General features: G+C 48.4%; 1 protein-coding gene and 1 long non-coding RNA gene across 6 annotated transcripts in view; one reads left to right on the plus strand and one right to left on the minus strand.

Moving 5' to 3' along the window:
- The first annotated feature begins 5,430 nt into the window (after positions 1-5,430).
- Positions 5,431-7,288, plus strand: LOC309347102. The gene is made up of 2 exons (XR_014158852.1): positions 5,431-5,882; positions 5,921-7,288. It is a non-coding gene; the product is annotated as an uncharacterized lncRNA (long non-coding RNA).
- Positions 6,027-22,138, minus strand: part of USP48 (ubiquitin specific peptidase 48) — a 38,205-nt gene continuing 22,093 nt past the window's right edge. For 3 of the 5 annotated variants that reach the window (XM_081870844.1, XM_081870846.1, XM_081870847.1), the window contains 12 exons: positions 19,753-19,901; positions 18,636-18,758; positions 16,612-16,673; positions 16,163-16,273; positions 15,479-15,609; positions 13,536-13,642; positions 11,046-11,150; positions 10,256-10,411; positions 9,626-9,751; positions 8,507-8,555; positions 8,028-8,054; positions 6,027-7,906 (listed from right to left, as the gene is read on the minus strand). In XM_081870844.1, coding sequence (XP_081726970.1) covers positions 7,884-7,906; positions 8,028-8,054; positions 8,507-8,555; positions 9,626-9,751; positions 10,256-10,411; positions 11,046-11,150; positions 13,536-13,642; positions 15,479-15,609; positions 16,163-16,273; positions 16,612-16,673; positions 18,636-18,758; positions 19,753-19,901 — 1,169 coding nt within the window. In that variant the 3' untranslated portion in view covers positions 6,027-7,883. Of the gene's footprint in view, positions 7,907-8,027; positions 8,055-8,506; positions 8,556-9,625; positions 9,752-10,255; positions 10,412-11,045; positions 11,151-13,535; positions 13,643-15,478; positions 15,610-16,162; positions 16,274-16,611; positions 16,674-18,635; positions 18,759-19,752; positions 19,902-22,138 lie in introns of those variants that run through there. The other 2 variants (XM_081870845.1, XR_014158741.1) reach the window with 2 other exon arrangements.

Raw genomic sequence — 22,138 nt, forward strand, 5'->3', positions numbered from 1 at the left:
AGAATGTGTCCTTTTATTTAAAATGCATCTCTGGGTTATTTGTGGGGCCTTCCTGGTGTTTTTACATGAATAGAATGTGTGCTTTTATTTAAAATGCACCTCTAGGTTATTTGTGGGGCATAGGAATTCGTTTATCCCCCCCCCCCCCAAAAAAAAAAAATAGTCCGGCCCACCACATGGTCTGAGGGACAGTGGACAGGCCCATGGCTGAAAAAGGTTGCTGACCCCTGCTCTAGTGGTCATCAGCCCTCGCTGCTGAGAAACGTCCCCATAGCACACATTAATGGGTCTTAAGCTCTGCCTGCACTGCCAGGAGCTGTCCAGCATTTCAGCATCTCTCTCTCCTTCCCAGTTTCCCTTGGAGGTGCTAGGTATTGAACCTGGAACTTTTTGAGGTCCACCACTGAGCTATTTGACCTGTTTCTTTCTTTTTAAAATAAAATAAAATAAAATATTTATACTTTTCAGGTTTATGCATTTTACTGATTTTACAATCATTTTGACATTTCAAAACTTGACTTCCTTCCCCCTCCTTCTGCGGTTCCTTAAACTTATTTTTAATATCTTCTGCATATCCAAACTAACTTAATATGCTCATTTATACATCTTCTTTAAATATATACTCTTATGAAATGGCAGGTTAATACAGTAATCCTGCCAATGTTCTTATCTGTTTACAATTTGTCTGTAAATATTCAAGAAACCATTTCCATTCTTTTATAAAAAGGTTATCTTGATTTCTTATTATTTTCTGGTAATTTTCACCATTTCTGCGTATTCCATAAGTTTTTGTATCCATTCTTCCTTACCTGGGACTTCTGTTTCTTTTCCATTTTGAGGCAAGTAACATTCTTGCCACTGTAGTTGCACACATGAATACGTTTCTGTACAGTTCGGATAGTTCTGTCCCTATGATTCCCAAAAGAAAAGCTTCTGGTTTTTTTTGTTTTTTTTACAAAGGTTATTTTAAACATCCTTTTCATTTCATTGTATATCATTTCCCAGTAAGCTTTAACCTTACTACACAATGGCTGGTAATAATAATAATTTATTTATACCCCGCCCATCTGGCTGGGTTTTCCCAGCCACTCTGGGTGGCTCCCAGCAAAATATTACAAACACGATCAAAAATCAAACATTAAAAACTTCCCTAAACAGAGCTGCCTTCAGATGTCTTCTAAAAGTAAGATACAGTGGTACCTCGGGTTAAGTACTTAATTCGTTCCAGAGGTCTGTTCTTAACCTGAAACTGTTCTTAACCTGAAGCACCACTTTAACTAATAGGGCCTCCCGCTGCCACCGGAGGACAATTTCTGTTCTCATCCTGAAGCAAAGTTCATAACCCGAGGTAATATTTCTGGGTTAGCGGAGTCTGTAACCTGAAGCATATGTAACCTGAAGTGTATGTAACCCGAGGTACCACTGTAGTTGTTTATTTCTTTGACATCTGATGCGAGGGTGTTCCATAGGGTGGGTGCCACTACCAAGAAGGCCCTTTGCCTGGTTCCTTGTAACTTTGCTTCTCACAGGGAGGAAACTGCCAGAAGACCCTTGGAGCTGGACCTCCGTGTCCAGGCTGAAAGGTGGGGTAGAGACGCTCCTTCAGGTATACTGGGCCAAGGCCGTTTAGGGCTTTAAAGGTCAGCACCAACACTTTGAATTGTGCTCGGAAACGTACTGGAAGCCAATGTAGGTCTTTCAGGACCTCAAGTGACAGCCAAGGATCCAGGACCCCCAAGCTGTGTGTTTGCTCCTTGAGAGAAAGTATAACACTATCAAGAGCAGGCAACCTCCCAGCCATTTGGTCTAGCTGGGAAGTTGCTGCTGTTGTGCCCAGGTCGTGCTTGGGGGTTTCCAATTGGGGAATCTGGCTGGCCACTGTGAGAACAGGAGGTTGGGCTAAGTCAGGGGTCAGCAAACCTTTTCAGCGGGGGCTGGTCCACTGTCCCTCAGACCTTGTGGGGGGCCGGACTATATACTAGGGGGAAAATGAATGAATTCCTATGCCCCACAAATAACCCAGAGATGCATTTTAAATAAAAGCACACATTATACTCATGTAAAACACCAGGCAGGCCGCACAAATAACCCAGAGATGCATTTTAAAGAAAAGGACACATTCTACTCATGTAGAAACATACTGATTCCTGGACCGTTTGGGGGCCGGATTGACTAGGCAATTGGGCCGCATCTGGCCCCCGGGTCTTAGGTTGCCTACCCATGGGCTACGTGGTCCCCAATTTGAGGTGACCCAGTTAGTTTGTATATTTTCTTGTTTTACAGAAGTAAGTGTAATGCCTCGTATTTTTTCCATGTAACATCTTTACAAATCTGTTTCATTTGTTGAGACATTAGGGGGAGAAGGGGGGGGAGAGAAAAAAAGGGGGGTGGAGGGAGGGAAGATGGATGCAGCCAGGGCCTCCTGATGCTCTCAGAAGAAGCAGGTGCTCGCTTTGCAATGATCCACAGCAACTGCAGCCTCAGATCAAAGGGCTCCTCTTGAGCAAATGGTCAATTTGTCGTCTCCTCTCTCCACCCTGTTCCAAAGCCTCGCTGGGCCAAATATATCCTCCTGCCTCTCTTAAGCTCGCTGGCAGTCTTCTCAAAGATGCCTGGATGGGCCATCAAAACCACACGGGGAGCACTTGGCAGGCTTAAGAAGAAAGAAAAAAACAGCTTCAAAGCTTTTCAGGATGGGAATGCGAGGCGCTTTTGAAGGGAAGGGAGGCAGTCAGGTGGGAGAGGGGACATGCAAACGAGCGCTGGTTTATTCATGAGATGCAAATCGCAGGCAGATCGCTTTCAACTGTTCCCAAGGCAGCTGTGCGGCGTTCCTGCTTCAACCCAAAGCATCTGATCTCAATATGCTGCATCGAAGGGGTGGCAAGTCCCACTCGAAGCAAGGAAGCTGCGGCACCCACAAGCAGAAAAAGGCTGCCGGGCCAAATCAACAGGATGAAGGACCTGTTCCCATTTTCTCTCCCTCGATGAGTGAACATGTCACCCCTGCGGCACACATCCAGCTGCTCCCCGTCTGAACCATCTGCCGGCCAACTTGGGAATGAATCCAGGAAGCTGCTTATACTAAGGCAAACCTGTGGCCCATCTAGACCAGTGCTGTCTTCGCTGGCTGGCAGCAACTGCACACCAGGGTTTCCTGCAGGGGGCATTCCCAGCTCTACCTGGTTGTGCTCGTGGGGATTTCACCTGGGACCTTCTGCATGCAAATGATTGATTCCACTGCATTTTGATCTTAACATTTCCTCCAAGGTGGTGTACGTGGCTCGCCCCCTCCTCTCTCCCCACAACCACCCTGCAAGGTAGGCGAGGCTGAGAGAAGGCAGCAACTGGTCCAAGGTCACCCAGCGGGCTTCACGGCGTGGGAATTTGAACCCTGCTCTCCCAGGGCCTAGTCTAACATGCTAAGCACTGCACCGTTTCAGCAAAAGCAGAGACTTCTGGCCTATTGAGATCGCCAGGGAGGGCTGGAAATGGCCCTTGCCAGAAACCCAGCGGAGCTGCTGCCAGCCAGTGTAGACAGTACAGTGGGCTTGATTCAGTATACGGGGATTTCCTGTCTTAAAGGGCAAGCTGCAGCTCAGAACACCTGCTCTGCATCTAGAATGTCGCTGGTTTTTTTGTGCAGGTAGGGCTGAGGAAAGATCCCCTTCCGTCTGAAACCCCGGAGAACCACTTGCTGCCAGTCAATAGTACTGTCATTTTTTCTGCTTGGTGCTTGGGACTTTCGTACAGGCAAACACAGACAATGATTCAAATATCCCCCTTTTAATCTCCAAAATAAAAACCAGCCCCTGCAACAACAACAAAAGACATCATGCAGGTCATCTGTGGAAGACCTATCGCAGTGGAATTTTACTGCAGGAAAGGAGAGAGGAAAATGCAGAGAGCAGGCTCTGAGAAGGTACCATCTAGAAAGGGCAAATGTCAAGTGAAAATAATGGCGCCAGAGGCTGGAATCTTTCAGCATCACAGACAGCAAAATGGTGCTGGAGGTTATTCTGTTTATTAAAAAGGGACAGCGTGACCTTTTTTTTGCATTTACTCCTACCAATCTGTGCCAAATCCTGGCCACACAACACCCCACCCCTCGATGGGGCTTTTCTGTTGACTTGTGGCTACCATGGGTAACAGAGAGGGGGGCAAGTGACCTTCATGGTTGGAAAGGCCTTCCTAGTATAAGAGGCAGCTTTTTTGCTTCATCCACACACAACAGTTTGTAAGTCAGGCTGACAAACCATTGAGGCAGGACGACAGGGATGAGAGAAGCTGCTTCCTTCCACCTTTCAGGCGTGATCTTTGCCTTGGGTATGTATATGCATGTTGCTTACAACACCCAAAACGTTTTCCAGGAAAGTGCACGAAACACAAACCAGTTACGGTAACTCCAATCGGCAAGGTACAACAGATCCTGGCAGAAGGCAAACTTGCACTCCCAGAAGCAGTAGCACAAAACAGCCACCAGAATAAGTCGTGTCATTTTGATTTTTGCTCAAGCAGCTCAGCAGCACATGAGCCACTCTTCATGCATGCAATCCGCTACTAGGATGGAGTGATTAAGAGAGTCTAAAAAGACATGTCTGGAGGAAAGTCTCCTTGTCACCTACAACCAACAAGCAGAAACAAAATCAGCCTTTCCCTCAATGCTTGAATACAACTCCCACCAGGCCCAGACATTGTTGGCCTCCATCCGTCTCAAGAGACAATGGAGTGGTCCTTTGAGGGTGAAGTCAAACCATTGGGAGAGTTACTGTGGCTGTAGAAACCAATGCAGGAGAGACCCGTTTTATTGCAGGTGGGGGGAATTTGGCTGCTATAGGTACACCATGCCATTTCTTCTCTCTACGCCCCTCCTAGGAGTCATTCTTCCTCTACTCAGTTGTGGATACACAACCTGACTGCCTGTCTCCAGGCACTGCAGTCGTCTGCAAGGGATTCTCATACAGGAGAGTTAATGTTGCCAAGACTTCATTGTCATGTTTGCAGACATATTTGCAATGCAGTCTTGGTTGCATCATAGATATACAGGGACATATAATAGAGGCAGCTGGATCAGGCAAGTGGCCCATCTAGTCCAGCATCATCTTATCACAGCGGCTGACCAGAAACCCCAATGGAGAGAACCCCGTACGCAGGACCTGAGCACAAGAGCCTGCTCCTCTTCTGTGGTTTCCAGCAAGCGGTATTCTGAAGCATCACTGTCTCCAACCACAGAGAGAGCATAGCCATTAAAGTCATCTAGGTTGGTGGCCATCACTACTTCCTGTGGCAGGGAGTTCCATAGTTTACACTGCATGAACAGTTACTTTCTTTTATCTGTCCTGAATCCTTCAATATTCAGCTCTGTTGGATGTCCATGAATTCTAGTGTTATGAGAGAGGGAGAAAAGCTCTTATCTACTCTCTCTAATTTTATAAACTTCTATCCTGTTGCCTCTTACTCGTCTTTTCTCTAAACTAAAAGGTCCAAAATGTTGCAACCTTTCCGCATAGGGGTGTCGCCCCCTTCCCTTGACCATTTCGGGTGCGCTTTTCTGAACAATATACTATTTCAAAAAACTAGCCTGCAGTTTCTTGGAGAAGGCAGCTCACACTTAACTCACTACTAGGCTTTGCGATTTTTATTCCAATGTTAACAAAACCAAAACTTCAGTGTGCTAAATTCTGTCAGTGAGCAATGCCTGAGGCTACCTCATAAATTTGTGTGTGTGTGAGGGGGAATAAATGCATTTCATGACAACGGGGAGAAAACAAGCAGGGAAGTTGCAGCTTCAATGCCTTAAGCTTCACTAGTGTGTCTTCACGTGAGATACGAGTCAAGCCAGCATAAGGGTTGATGACAATCAACAGTGTCAGTGTGTGTGTGTGTGTGTGTGTGTGTGTGTGTGTGTGTGTGTGTGTAGCTCTTAAACCTCAATTTTAAAAGAAAAACAGAAAGAAGTTGTCATGACTGGTTGATAAGGAATCTATAAAAGTGCAGGCGGAAAAGAAAATACCTGAGCAGGCAAGTGAAAAAAACACACACGTTTTATATGCAATACAGTACAAATAAGGTAAGACTGACCATGTGGACACACTTTTAATAAGGCTCTGAAAACTAGTCCAAAAACATTTTGCAAGTGTGGATGAAGAAGAGGGTCCCAAGCATGAGGCTTGAGGCTTGAGCCCATTTCCCCTGCTGAGCTGCGACAGGCAGAAATGGTGGTTTGGTACAATTTAGGCATCACTCGTGTGTCAGTCTCCATCTCTCTCTCTCTCTCTCAGTATGCACACATATATACAAGCACAGCATGGTCGATCGGTCTTCCTTGTGAATTAAGACACACTCTGCCCCGCCCCCATCAAGGAAATATTACGAAACCCGGAAAGGGGAGGTGGGTAGGTGGTGGGGGAAGTAAATGGAAAATAAAAATATCAGAACTCCCAGGGGCTAGATGTCCATGCATCACTGCTTTCCATCTAGAACAATTAAGACCACTTCTGGGCCTCGCTTCTGAAAGGAAGGAGGAGGAGATGGAGATGGAGAGAAAGGCAGGCTGCTCTATAAAGCACTCACAACGGCAGACTGAATTATTACTGTTAACTCTTTACCTTGGGAAAGAATAAGATTGTTCAGCGCCACGTTTCGCCTCTTTAAAAAGAAAGACCCAGGGCTGTTCACTGGATCCAAAGCCAGCACAAAGGTAGACCCAGAACGAACCTCAACGGCCCCCACTCCCTTAGCCCCAGCTGGAAAACCTTGCCAATTTCGCAGGCTCCCTCTCCTGCCTTCCCCGGAACAGCAAATTGAGATAGTATAGTAGGACCACCAAATTTACAGCTCTCTGTTACAAAAGGGAAAATGAACTTCTCACACCCTTCCAAAATGCTAAAGCTCCCCCCCCCCCTGCCTGACGGTTGTGCAGGACCATTATCATTTTTCAAAGCTCTTTTGGATATGTGTCAGAAGGTCTAAGGAAGCATTTGTGCATTGCTCCCCACTCCAAAGAAAAAGGCAGGCAAGCGGGGGGGGGGGGGGGAGAGACTCTGCCTCCACTTGCACCAAAGTCTCACTTGAGCTCCTGGGCTCCTGGGTCAATCTGGCAGGGCTGAAAACTAGGGCTTCCCTCCACCAGAGAAAGTGGTCCAAAATGAATCAAGTTATTCCCGAGAATAATTCACTATGATTAATTATCAGGGGCCCATCTTAATATGTTGGAAGTGAAGTCTTAAACAAAAGCAAAACAAAACAAAACAAAACAAAACAAAACAAAACAAAACAAAACAAAACAGGAGGGCATTGTTTTTTTGATAACAGGCTGAATAAGTGCCTCTCTCCCCATACCCACCCCAAACCTCAGGCTTTTAGAAAGGGATTTTGCAGGCTGTTCAATCCTGGGGGGCATATCTACGAAGTGCCAGAGGAAGCCAAGGGCTACTGGAAACAGAAAACCCTGCAAGTTCACAAAAGACCTCTGCCAGGGAGCCGAACACCTGCCTCACTAAAAGAGCAGGTCCAGAAATGAAGGTGGCAGGAGGGGAGGTGGGGGGAGATCTGATGCTGCAGCAAGCCGACCCTTCTTCCTCTGCAGGGGGGAAACGGAGAGGTGCAGCCTTGAAACCGCTCAACGCTCCACCTCTGTTGTACTAGGCCAGAAGCTCTCCTCCGAAGAACAGCTCTTTCTCTCTCTCTCTCTCTCTCTCTCCTGCAGCGCAAGTGTGTGAGGGGGCCAAGGCCCTTCAGAATGGAGTCCCACCTCCAGGAAGGGGGCTGGGCAGCTGGCTGGTCTTTTTGAAGTCCACCTTTCTTGGAATGCCCAGCCGGAGCCCAAACTCATCTCCCTACACCCCAGTTACTTCTGCTGCTGGCGCGGTTGTCGAAAAACATTAGTGTCCAAGGAGACCGGTACCTGGAGAGTAAATGGAAGGGGGAGGGGGGAATTTGGAAAGGCGGGGGGAGAAAGCTTAGAAGAGAGCAAAACACGGTGGCAGGTAAAAATAAAGCTGGAGGGAAGAGAAAACAAAGCCTACCTTTAAATCCCTCTTCGGGCATGCAGACTGCAAAGGAAAGCAAACAGGTCAAGGCACATTCTGAGGTGTGGAGGTTAGGGTTAGAGGAAGCTGCCTTGTACAGTTAGACCCCTGGCCCTTCTAGTTCAATATTGCCTACAGTGGCTCTCCAGGTTTTCAGGCAGGGAGACTCTCCCAGTCCCAACTGGAGATGACGACTGAATGCTGGGTACTTCGACATGCCAAGCAGATGCTCTACCGAGCTACAGCTCCCCACAAGCTTCAATAACGTCTTCTTGGCAGCTTTCCCTGACACTTGGCGGGGGGGGGGCGACCAAGGTCTCGTTCCCACCCCTTGACAACCATGTGAGTCAGTCTCAGACTGGACCCTTTGCTCCAGTTACCACCTCCTGCCTCCCCACTCCAATTGGTAAAAATGACTGGGCGGGAAGAAGCAGGGATTATTCCAGAGGAGCGTGTGTGTGCAAACTTCTCCTTACCTTGCATTACATCATCTATTGCTGCATAGTCCACAATTGGTTCATCTGCCTGTCGGAAGAAGGGAGAAAGGGAGACATGAGAAGAAGAGCCCTGTTAAGCCAATTTGGATTATGTGCTTTCAAAAGAGAGACAAGGCCTCCTGCTCCATGTCACCAGACGACATTTCCAGGCCAAACACTCCAGATCCAGAATAAAAGCAAAGAAACAAGGCGGCTCGTCCCCTTTTGGGAACCTGGCTTGAACTGTTCACAGCTGTGGCAACGAGGGCTTTAGGGTGGCTTATCCCTACTGACTTTTTATAAAGGTGTCTGCAATAGCTTCAGACAGGAAAGGGGCTGGTCCACTTAATTATCTCTGTCAACAGGAGTTCCAGCAGTTGACCACTAGCCAGCCACCTTTTCCTCCCAGAAGCCAAAACCAGCACTTACTTCCAGTGGCTCTTCTTCAACCATTGTTTTTTGCCTTGAAGTTAAAGGAGATCAAGGCAGCCCAAAGATTCAAATGAGTTACAGACCGGGGCGGACGGGGGAGATGACAAGTTAAGGTAGTGTGTTCTTGGCTTCCTTTTTGCGGGGGAAGGGGGGATCTGAGCCCAGGCCAAAATAAGGCCTCAGGTGGGCACTATGAACAGTCAGGGATGGATGAATGAATGAATGAATGCAGGAAGGGGTAACTTGTGACCCCCAAAGTGTTGTTGGTCTACAAATCCCATCAGCCCCTGCTCAGCCAACATGAAAGCATACAAACAGCCCTGCTGGATCAAGCCAATAGCCCATTTTGCCCAGTCTCCTGTTCTCACAATGGCTGACCAGATGCACCAATGGGAAACATACAAGCAGAACCCGAGTGCAACAGAAACGCTCTCCTCCTGTGATTCCCAGTAACTAATATTCTGAAGCCCTGTTGCCTCCAGCAGTTGAGACAGAGCATTGCTATTGTGGATAGTAGCCATTGATATGGTCCCTGCCCCTGAACTTCCTAGTGAAAAGTAGGTAGGCTAGAAGTTTTGGGCACAGAAGGAGCCAGATTGCATTGCAGAACAGAACCACTGGCCTTGCTACAAATATCTTGGTGGAAGCAGAGCCACACCTAGAGGCAAGCAACTCTCCCGGGCTTACCTTTAATAAAACAACGGACTCCGGAGTGACTCCGAGGCTGCCAAGCGTGGCCGAGTCGTCGGTGAGTATTGCCCCATCGATCGACAGGTTCTGGTCGAAAGGAGCAACGGAGAAGGCGTGCATGATCTGTGTGCCAAAATGAGGGGCAGGAAGCGCAACAGTTGCAGGAAGCAAAACAAACACAGGTGGCTTTTAAGAAATACGACACCCAAGTGCTTCTCCTCACGGCAAAAAGTTGAGGCATGCTGCTTCCTCCGTTTCTCTCCCTCTCTTGCCCCGATCTGTCACCTCCGCTTTGTCCCTTTCAGCCCCAACCCACAGCCAAAGGGGCACTCCTCTGCTCCCCCCCCCCTCACTTCAGGTGGTTGGGGGGGGGGAAGGATACAATATCTTAAAATAAGATCACAGATCTTAAAAGAGTGATCAGAACCATCAAGGTGAGCATCACCCTTTCTCTTTTCCCACTGGACGGCCATCTGTCAGGGATGCTTTAGCTGAAATCCCTTGGAAGCCACTTCCAACTCTACAATTCTATGATTCTACGGATTCCCAAGTATAGCTTTGGGGGAGGAAGGAGGCCTCAGGACTCAGGCAAGCCACCTCCAGGGCTCAGGGCAAAGTCCGCCTCACCTGAATTTTCAGGTCTTTCAACGTCTGGTTCGCCGACACCAGGAGGGCTTTCTCCCCGCGGACCTTCCTGTGCCGCGTGCTCCGGCGGATCCCCTGCTTTTGGTAAACTATGTAGTTTGGGTGCGACATTTTCTGCCGTTTCGTGTTGCTGTTGGCCTGGAAGCAGGAAGGCAGCTCATTGGACTCGACTGCCAGAGCGGCAGGTTTGTTTCCTGACTTAGCAAACAAAATCCCTATTCCCGCCCCCCCATGTTCTTATCTAAGAGGTTCTAATGAACTGCAGTACCAGACCTGGGGAACCTGTGTGTAGCTCTTGAGATTCTGTCTGACTTCCAAGTCCCATGAACCTTCAGCCAGCTGGAATTGGCCACACATTTTTAAGAACTGAAGAGCCCTGCAGCTGGATCCCGCCAAAGCGGACCCAGCTAGTCCAGCCTCCTGTTCTCAGCGTGGCCAACCAGGTGCCAATTATGGGAAGCCGGGAAGCAGGACCCAAGCACAAGGGCCTTCTCCCCTCCCCAGGTTTCCAGCATCTAGTCTTCAGAAGCATTGCTGCTTCTGACTGCAGAGGCCACCCAAGTTGGTGGTCATCCCTGCCTCCTGTGGGAGAGAGTTCCGCAGTTTAAGCACATGCTTTTAAGTCTGGCCTCGAATCGTGTGCTTCGACCACTTGCTTTCAGCAGTTCCAGGGTGCAGAGATGAGGAGCAAGTTCACAATTCACAGAGGCCCAGGAGGAGGAGGAGAAACAAATGATCTTAAAACAAAAAAAAATGGTGACCAAGGACATACCTGGTTAAAATCTGGATCCTGCTCCCCTTCCAGGCGGGCCTCCTCTCGCTCCTCCTCTGCCTCAGAGCTGCTCATGTTCAGCTCTGGGGCAGCATCCTTCATGACCTGGACATGACATCAGAAGCAAGGGGAAAACAAAAGAAAGGAAAACAGCACACCTGTGAGTCACCATTAGAAAAAAGGAAAAGGCACCCGAAATCAGAGGTTGTCAGGAGTTCACCACAACCACAGAAGGCTCAAAAACATGAGAGTGGCGTCATAAGGCTGCTGGTAAATGCTGGTCTCTACCTCAAGATTGGGCAAGGAGAAATCTGTGTGTGTATCTGTGTATATGTCTGAGTCTCTCTCTCTCTCTCTCTCTCTCTCTCTCTCTCTCTCTGTGTGTGTGTGTGTGTGTGTGTCTGAGTGAAATAGAGAGGATTTGACTAAGGGACGTGGGTCGTGCTGTGGTCTAAACCACAGAGCCTGGGGCTTGCCAATCAGAAGGTCGGCGGTTTGAATCCCCATGACAGGGTGAGCTCCCGTTGCTCGGTCCCAGCTCCTGCCAACCTAGCAGTTTGAAAGCATGTCAAAGTGCAAGTAGATGAATAGGCACTGCTTGAGCGGGAAGGTAAATGGAGTTTCTGTACGATGCTCTGGTTCACAAGAAGTGGCTTAGTCATGCTGGCCACTTGATACGGAAGCTGTACACTGGCTCCCTTGGCCTATAGAGCGAGATGAGCATGCAACCCCAGAGTCATCCGCACCCGGGTCTAATGGTCAAGGGTACCTTTACCTTTTATGTATTTGACTACAAAATGTGAAGCCTAATCAGCTGTGGGGACTTGCTTTGAGATAAGATTTAGCAACAGCAAAGGCCCATAAGCGCACCTGATCTTCTAGCAATGGCCTGTTTACCCAAATTGACTGCTTTGCTATTCCCCTCCATTGCTTCCACTGATGCTGTCTTTCAATTCTCTCCCCGCTCCCTAGTGTTAAAAATACAGGACACAAACGGCACGGAAGCCTAGATCGGATCTTCCCTTGCCAAGAGCGACCCTTGGCAAGAACCAGCCCGATTGCAGCCGTTCTGTTATGCTGGCCAAGGTGATGCTGTTTGCCCTTCAACACGCTCTGTTCCCCGACACAAACAAACCCCTCTGCCCTTTTGCAACAGCAGCAGCTGCAGAGAAGAAGATCCTGCATGCAGCCTCTCCAGAAACCTGCTCAACAGGATCTTGTGACCTTCCCACACTAGGACTTAATATTCTGCTGTGATCAGCTGGTTCCCAGCACCTTGGCGGAAACACCAGGACATATGTCAGAAGAGGGGAGAGTCATCATGTATTCCTGAGGTGGGTGGGCATCTTTCAGCAGTTCCCCCAGGACCATGTAAAGCTGGGGAAGGGCTGAGCCTCAGTGTCCCGGGTTCAAACCCTGACAGCATCTCCCATTGAGGCTGGGAAAGACCCTGGAGAGTCATTGCTGCCAGTCAGTGCAGACAATGCTGACCTAGATGACCCCAACGATCTGGCTCAGCATAAGGTATAAGGAAATTTCCAATTCAAACCAGCCCTTTACTCAGAACCATGAGGACTAGAAATCTGGCTTTGTTTACAAGAGGAGTGCTTTGCATGCAGAAGGCCCCAGAGAAAACTCTCCCCACGTTCTTATAGCTTGAGACTCCATCTCTAACCAAGGAAGCACACAAGCTTGACAAACACCTTTCGTTTGCTTCCCCCTGCTCCCCTGCTCAGCTGTTCAGAGATATACTGACATTGGCCATGGAGGTTCCATTGCAGCTCAACAGTCCCTCCCCAACGTTTCACCTAAGAACTTCCTGAAGTCCATATGCCAGTGGCCCCGACAGGATTGTGCTGTAACAGAGAACTCAATGAAGGCTGGGATATCCCAGTTGGTAGAGCATGAGACTCTTAATCTCAGGTTAACTGGTTCAAGCACCACATTGGGCAAAAGATTCCTGCATTGCAGGGGGTTGGACTAGAGGATTATCATGGTCCCTTCCAACTATGAATCTATGAAGGCCAGAGAAGGAAGGAGGGATTAGGCCAGAACTATGAAGCAGATGGCGCTGTGGGTTAAACCACAGAGCCTAGGACTTGCTGATCAGAAGGTCAGCAGTTTGAATCCCCGCAACGGGGTGAGCTCCCGTTGCTTGGTCCCTGCTCCTGCCAACCTAGCAGTTTGAAAGCACATCAAAGTGCAAGTAGATAAATAGGTACCGTTCCAGCGGGAAGGTAAACGGTGTTTCTGTGCGCTGCTCTGGTTTGCCAGAAGCGGCTTAGTCATGCTGGCCACATGACCCGGAAGCTGTACGCTGGCTCCCTCGGCCAATAAAGCGAGATGAGCGCCGCAACCCCAGAGTCGGCCACGACTGGACCTAATGGTCAGGGGTCCCTTTACCTTTACCCTATGAAGCAGAGAGAGACAGAGAGAGAGAGAGTGCACAAAGGAGAATACGCAGGGGTGGGGTGGACAGAGTCTCTCTACCTTTTTGTTGTCCACCACTTTCCGCACGTAGATGGTGGCCTGGGCATATTCCCTCAGGTCCCTCTGCTGCTGGCACAAGAGCCCTTCTCTGCATTCTGAGCACAGCTCTGGAAGGTTGGGGAGCAAAGAAAGGAAAAAGGCCGATGAACTACCAGCCGGGTCTGTTTCTACAAAGACCAAGCACTTTGGGCAATGTCACTAAACCAAGAACAACCACAAGCCTTTATTTACTTACACACACACAAACACACACACACACAAAAGTACAGATCTTTCAGAGGTAATCTTCATTTCTTCTTCATGTACCTTGGGTTACATATGCTTCAGGTTACAGACGCTTCAGGTTACAGACTCTGCTAACCCAGAAATAGTACCTCGGGTTAAGAACTCTGCTTCAGGATGAGAATAGAAATTGTGCTCTGGCGGCGTGGCGGCAGCAGGAGGCCCCATTAGCTAAAGTGGTGCTTCAGGTTAAGAACAGTTTCAGGTTAAGAACGGACCTCCGGAATGAATTAAGTACTTAACCTGAGGTACCACTGTAATTCTTTTTACAGTGGTACCTCTGGATGCGAACAGGATCCGTTCCGGAGCCCCGTTCGCATCCTGAAGCGAACGTAACATGCGCATGACGTCATTTTGAGCGTCTGCGCATGTGCGAGCACTGAAACCTGGGTTGCCACGGAGCGCAACCCAAAAATGTTTTTTCCTGAAGCGTATTCATCCCGAGGTATGACTGTATTTATTTCTTTTTTCTTTTGTAATAATCATAATAAGTAATAAGTAATAATCATAAATAAATAGGAATAAAAATGTGCACCCCACCCCAATCCATTCCATTGTAACTATCCAACCTCCCAAAATTTCAACACCTCTTGTGATGGTTTGACCCTTTCCCGTTTTAACAGTACCAATTCTACAAACACCTTCCATAATTTCTCCTGCGTACTCCCCATCTTACCTTAGTGGCACATACTAATTTATCATTAATAGCTACATCCCACACCTCTTTATACCATTCTTCCATTTTATATTCTGCTTGCCCCTTCCACTTCCTAGCTATCATAATGCGTGCAGCTGTCAAATTTGTGAGCAAGTCCTTCACAGCCTGTGAACCTTCCACTCCATTGTGAATTGATAATAATGCTACCTCAATATGGCTTACAACACAGACCAATACCAAAATCCTACAGCATACAGTATGTTCTGTATTGTATAAATTCATATTCATGTTATTATTATCCATTACCCATTTGATTCCTGTAATAAAGGAAGTAGAAAAACAACTAATAACGAAATAACTGCATTAACAGGAAACCAGCATATTATAATATACCTGGTTCAAATCTGAAGTGGGTTTGGGGTACATGCAGAAATCCCTTTATGATGTCTTGTCATCCTATATTTCATCGATTCTGAATTTGCTTTTCGTTATACTTTTTTGCATTTTAACGTGTCTTCTGTATTGTCAGTCGCACCAAAAGCTCAAAGAAAAATCACTATAAAAAATAAAATTCTAAAGCCGCTAGAAATTTTACAAAAAACCCCTGCTTGAAATAGGAACCAGCCGCAAAATTATATATACTCTGGCTCTACGAAAAAGTCTTTGTTCCATCTCCAAAGCGCAGGGGTTGGGCAGGAGAAGCTGTCTTCTCTGAAGCACAGCAGCTGCCTGAAATAATTTTTGGCCCAACGCTCACATAATGCAAATTAATGGTCTTGTGCACCACCTCAGCATGGAACACAGCCCAGGCAGTCGGGCATGTCTGCAGGTCATCTAAAAATAAAAGTGGAATACCTGAGCTTGCAGCCACCTGCAGAAAAAGCGAATGCCAGAACCGAGTGGGAAGAGAAGAACATAGTGTGGAGTTTGCACAAGCCAGTGATTTTTTTAATGTTTATTTTTTGAGGTGGGGGAGACAGAGGAAACTTGCTTGCTTACTCACCAGGTTCGGTGATGAAGAGCGGTGCTTCGGGGCTGGCGTCCGCGGGCTGCCTCCTGATGACTCGAATGGCGTAGTCCACCACGAACAGCTTTTGGATCTTCTCCCACTCGCTGGGCCATATCAGAGCTATACTGTGCAAAGAAGCAGAACATGCTGCCTTACTTGGAAAGAGGAGGGCGGCCTCCCTCTTCCCGCAACACTCCAGACCACGTGCATCGAAAGCAGCAGGGAAGGGGATCCCAGTTAAAGAAGTGCTTTCGAAAAGCCTAAACAAACACCACCCTGGTTGGTTGGTTGGTTGGTTGGTTGAATGAATGAATGAATGAATGCAGGCTGCTTGCCCACGTGAGTCTTCATTCCAGAGGTGGCTGCTTGCTATTTAAATTTATTCAGAATCATGAGGACTAGAAACTTGCTTTGTTTTTAAGATCGGCAGCAGAGCACCTGCCTCACAGGTCCCAAGTCCTTGCCTCAGACCCTGGATAACCCTGCCTGCCAGTGCAGACAATACCGAGCTAGACAGGTCAAGGGATCTGACTCGGTAGAGATGGCAGCTCTCTGAGTTCCTATGCTGGGCAGCCGCGCACTGAACCCATGCAAATCCACCTCACTGCCTGCACCCCTTACCCCCCCCCCCAAAAAAAACCCTGAAAAAGATGCAACTACTGAACGGAAGCAACTCACAGTTTAGAATCGTCTTTGGTCATGGAGGCAAACGTGAACATCAGGCCGCCATGTGGACAGAGAAGATCCCGGTTCCCGACCGAGGAGACGGGGCTGCAGCGTGTAGGCCGCCTGGTTGAAGGTCAGAAGAAGAGGCAGAGATGGCAGGCATTGCATAGCAAAAGCCATTCTGACAAGCAAGAAAGTAGGGTTGCTACTTTCAATTTATTTTAACCAGACTAGAAAGAGGGAGAACGTGTCAGCTCTAATAAAAGGGGGAAGGGTCTCTAAGCTCAGTGGCAGAGCCCCTGTTTGCATGCAGAAGGCCCCTGTTTTCAAGGACTAGCAAGAGCGATCTGGGGCTATGAAACAGAAGCTGTTTCACCCAGTAGTCATAATGACACCTGGCTGGGCATGTGGGCCTTTGGTCTGGCCCAGCAGCCAGACTCACTCTCCCTTTGTCTTCTCACCTCACGAATTTCCTCCATTCTTCCACGAAGAACTTTGAGACGACGTACAGCTCGTCCACCTCCTGAAAGACAGTTTGCCAACTTTTGTGAAATTCAGACTTTCAGGGAGTTCCTTGTTCCCCTGCAGAACATTATGTGGAGGGCATGAAAAGAGGAAGACTTCAAGGGCTGCTTCCAATAGCAGCCTTTCCCCTGCCGATTTAAAGTTCTGTCCCCGAAACCATTGGTTAAACATTGCTGCCCAGAGGAAAGTTTTCAGAAAAAGCCAAGCAGCTTTCATCAGGCTTCCTGAGAAGGCTGTAAACAATCACTTGTAACCACGGCCTGTAGTTTGGTTTTGTGGGTTTACTTAGGAGGGGCTGAATGCATGCAGGCAGTGATGCCGCTTCTGGGCATTCAATTAAAGAGTTCTCAACTACAGCTTCCATCAACCCAGCCAGGGCTGATGGGGGTTGCAGACCAAAATATATTAGGGACAAGCTACTTAACCTAGGGCCTTCCTTTGCCCAGAGGACAGCGTATTCAAGGACAGTCACAAACTGTCGATTAATGATCTTCACCACGGGCACTACTGCCCAGACGCAGAAATAGAGAACTGGTTTGGAGGCTGCTGACTGGATCTCAACAATGCGGCTGAGAAGCAGCTCTCAGGAAAAAGCCCTTCGGCGCCAGAGACAGAGGTGGCACCCCTGACTGATATACACGCATCCCCCATGGGGGGTACATTCCTGGACTCTGCACACAGAATTTATTTCATGGTGGTGCACATAAATGCAGTTGCGCACGAGTGGATGCACATAACTGGGGCATGCCTGTATATTATACAGTGGTACCTCGGGTTACATACGCTTCAGGTTACATACGCTTCAGGTTACAGACTCTGCTAACCCAGAAATAGTGCTTCAGGTTAAGAACAGAAATCGTGCTCCAGCGGCATGGCAGCAGCAGGAGGCCCCATTAGCTAAAGTGGTGCTTCAGGTTAAGAATAGTTTCAGGTTAAGAACGGACCTCCAGAAGGAATTAAGTACTTAACCTGAGGTACCACTGTATGTAGTTTTTAAGTCGATTTAGGTGGTTTTTATTTGGTTCCAAACTGCATTGTTTCGCGTCATCTGCAAGCCACCCTAGGAACTTTTGAGTGAACGGCAAATTATAAACCTAAATAATGTCGTATTGTTATGGGTTGTATTCAACTAAGCCCTACTTACAGTAGACCCCCTGAAGTTAATGAACATGAGCCATGTCCATTAAACCAGATATATTTGTAAAAATATTTGCAAACCACTGCGTCTAACTGGGGTGGGGGGGGGTGGGGGTGGTTTACAGCACTAAAAAGCATAAAACCATACAATAAAAAGCCACGTTAAGAAACAGAACTCAGTTAACCATTGTGGATGACTTCTTAATTGCCTGCATTGGCCTGGCAGGATAGAAGTGGTTTCAGCAGGCATTTAAAAGTGGACACAGAAGGCGGAAGGCACCCACTGGATCTCTGGAGGCAGAGAGTTCCACAGGCCTGGGCTGGTCTGAGTACAGCTAGCAACGGAAACAATCCATTATCTACCAGTCGCCATCGTGAAAGCACTTAAGAGGCTTTTGATGATTACCATATTTTTTACTCTGTAAGACTCACTTTTTCCCTCCTAAAAAGTAAGGGGAAATGTGTGTGCGTCTTATGGAGCGAATGCAGGCTGCTCAGCTATCCCAGAAGCCAGAACAGCAAGAGGGATTGCTGCTTTCACTGCGCAGCGATCCCTCTTGCTGTTCTGGCTTCTGAGATTCAGAATATTTTTTTTCTTGTTTTCCTCCTCCAAAAACTAGGTGCGTCTTGTGGTCTGGTGCGTCTTATAGAGCGAAAAATACGGTAAGCAGTCTGTCTACATACAACATATATATGTGTGTACATGCATATATTGACAAGAAGGCGACCATAAGTAACCTCTGCCCCTGCAACTATATGCAGTCATTCTGAGAAACGCACACAAGCACCCCACCCTGGTACCATGAACTCCCGGACCTCCTACCTCTGGCCAGCTGCTGAGGCAAGGCCGGTTTTTGTCCTGGAAGAGGTTTGGGAGAGATGCCTTCTGCTCGCCAGCCATCATTTTGTGCAGGGCCTCATTCTCTTCCCCTTCCCGTTCCAGAATCTGCAGAAAAACACACACGGGAGTCACTCCCCATCCTGAAACTGGGGGTGGGGGAGCTATGTTTTTTGCTTTACAGCATTGATTCCCTAACTTTTATTGGGGGGAGGGGGGGTCCCTGGTTCCATAAACTCATCCCCAGTGCTGCCTACCCTATAAAAAATCATTACTCAGAACAGCGGTTACCACGACCCGCTAAGGAACCATTAATTGCACGTCCATTCAAAATCCAGCTAAAACTATTTCGTTTAAGGAAATCAACAAAACTGATGGACCTGCTCCAGAGATACCAGTCCGATAGTCATATCCATAGCCAACGTATCCCTGCTGCGCCCTTGCCTCTCGCCGACCCCCTAGAAAATCCCAGCACTCCCAAAGAGGTGGTACCACCCACTTTGGGAAGCGCGGCTTGAAGTCAAGGGTTGTGGCAACGGTGCCTGCGATTCTTTGGGTGCAGGGACTGTGCCGTGGGGAGCAGTCTTAGGAAATATTGAGCTAGATTGAATCAACTCCGTAGTTTCTTATGCTCACATCTAAATCAGCTCTTGCTTTATTTCTAAGCGCTATAGTTCAGTGGCAGAGAACCTGCAGAAGGCCTGAGGTTCAGTCCCTGGCATCTCCAGGGACAAAAGCCCTGGATACTGCCAGTCAGTGTTGACAATACTGAGGTAGATGAACCAATGAGTCTGCTTAGGGTTGCTTCCTACATAGCACAAACAAACCCAGAACTGTCCTGCAGGCATTGGGCAAACCAGCCCTGCCCCCTCTACGGCTCATTTGCCTGCAAAATTTCCTAGTGTTTGGGTTTCTGGGGCATTCTCGGACACAGAGCACACTCCGCCTGAGGCAGGGAAAAGGCAACCCAGACACCTTATAGAATCACAGAATTGAAGAGTTGGCAGGGACCCCCCGGGGTCAGCTAGTCCAACCCCCTGCACTGCAGGAATCTCAACTAAAGCATCCATGACAGGTGGCTGTCCAGCCTCTCCTTAAAAACCTCCAATGAAGAGGAGTCCGCCACCTTGCACTGAGAACAGGAGTCTTTGCTGTTTGGGAACTCAGGGGCATTCCGGAAGTAGCGCTGCAGCTTCTCCCAGGCTTCTCCGGAGACCACCCTCCTCTCGTTCTCTGATATGCACAGGTTGCCTGCGGGAGGGGAGAAAAACGCCAGAGAAATGCAGTTGACTCGAGCAAAAAGAGGCACATCTCAATTCGAGCCCCCCCCCCTTTAAAACTCCCCTGGGTTAGCCACCAAACAGGAGTCCGAAGGAGCCAAACGGTCCCCAATGGACGTTGCTTTTTAATATGGAACAATTGTGAGGTTTCCTTTTGAGCAGCTTTCGGGTGCATGCTACCTAGCTCATGGAGCTGGCAGGAATCCCGAGGCAGGTGGGTGAGAACACTTCAGGTCCAAATTGCTCCATTAAAAGACCAAGCACCCCGGAGACCAGTTTTCAAAGCATTAACCCTTCCCCACACATACTTTTTGACAAGCCCCCCAGGAGGAGGAATTAGTTGCTGGAGAGCAGTGGGGCAGGAGAGGAAACCAGAGAAGCTGCTGTCAGTCAGTGTAGACCAGTGTTTCCCAACGCGTGTCTCCAGCTGTTTCCAGACTACAATTCCCATCATCCCTGATAGCTAGGGATGAGGGGAGTTGCAGTCCCAAAACAGCTGGAGACCCAAGTTTGGGGAACACTGGTGTAGACAAAAACAGACAGCTTGTTTTGCTCCTTTAAAAACCAGTCCTTTCTCAGTACCACGAGGGACTGTAATCTTCCTTTGGAAAGCTTTCCTGCCTGAAACCCATGAGAAGCTGCTGCCGGTCTGTGTACACAACACTCGGCTAAGGTGGGCCAACGGTCTGATTCAGTATAATGCTGCTCCTTGTGGTTTTTAAGGGAAAGTAGCGCCAAAGCAGAAAGCCAGGGCCATCTAGCAAAGTTGGTATTTAGGAAATTCAAGACAGATGAAAGGAAGGCCTTCTCACACACCAAGTAAGTTCACTATGGAACTCACTGCTGCAAGATGCCGCAATGGCCACCAACTTGAATGGCTTATAAATCAGAGGATCAGGCAAATTCGTGGAGGATAGGGTTATCAATGGCTGTCAGCCACAATGGCTATGCTCTGCCCTCCACAGCCAGAGGCATCAATGCTTCTGAATGCCAGCTCCTGGAAAACACACAGGAGGGGAGAGTTGCTCTTGTGGCTCAGGGGTCCTGCTTGTGAGCTTCCCAGAATGGGCATTTGGTAGGCCACTGTGTGAGAAGAGGATGATGGACTAGATGGGCCCCCTTTGGCCTGATCCAGCCTATTCCTAGGTATCCCTTCCCACCCTGCTCTTATTCTAACCAGAAAACACATCAGCACCCAAGGCTCACAGAGGAAGGAACCACCACATGAAGCCGCTGGATGCAAGCCAAGACTAGCCTCCCCCTCTTCCTGCCCCCCAGGACTCCTTGCAGAACACACCTATTCCTGCCTCCATTGCAGAGCAGAGAGCCTGCAAAAAAAAAAAGGCCCATTGCACATTAATAATTTGCTATGTGCTTGGTAAGGAGCCACATCATCTCAAGAAGGCCTTCCACTTTCCAGCACAGCTCCTTTCTTTGCAGTCTCTAAGGTTACAGGGCAATTAGGGAGACGTAGCTGGCAATTAAGGCGGCGGAAGAGAATACGCTTTTGTTTTACCTCCTGCTCCAGGGGCGACCCAAGCATCAGGAAATGGGTGTGCGCCAAACGCAGGGGCCAACGCAGTCGCTGAGCCTGCAATTGCTTGAGATCTGGGAGAGGAGCACACTAAGGGCTTCCTTAGGCTTCGCTAATTGCCAGAAGCAATGGCATATGCGGAGGCGGGCACATGCGCTTTGACTTCTTAAGCAAATTACCTTTCTGAAGGGCATCCTCCAAAACAAACACTCGCACTGAGATTATGTCTTGTTCAACGCAACCCAGCTATAAAAGCGGTAAGGGAGTAGGAGGCATTTGTATGTGAGATTCTCTCATTTTACAGCCACAGAAAATGGCCTGGGCCTACACGAACATCCCTGGCTGCTAGCATCCTTGGGGGAGCAGCACCTTCTCTCAAAAGAACATGAGCCTTCTGGATCCGGCCAGTGGCCCATCTAGTCCACCATCCTGTTCCTGCAGTGGCCAACCAGATGCCTGTGGGGAAACTAGCACACAAGACTGGAGCACAATAGCACTCTCCTGGGATACAGGAGCACTGCTGCCACCAACTTGTTACGATATGGATGCAATGCAGCTGCAAAGTGCTAGCTTGAAAATTAAACATGATGGGAATGTTGGGACTGCCCGTGGGAAACAGAGGGACAGTCAATTCACAGGGCGAAGCACCGGAATTAGCTCAGAGTGTAATATGA

Source organism: Podarcis erhardii, assembly GCF_964252035.2.
Source record: "Podarcis erhardii genome assembly, chromosome: 7".
NCBI lineage: Eukaryota > Metazoa > Chordata > Lepidosauria > Squamata > Lacertidae > Podarcis > Podarcis erhardii.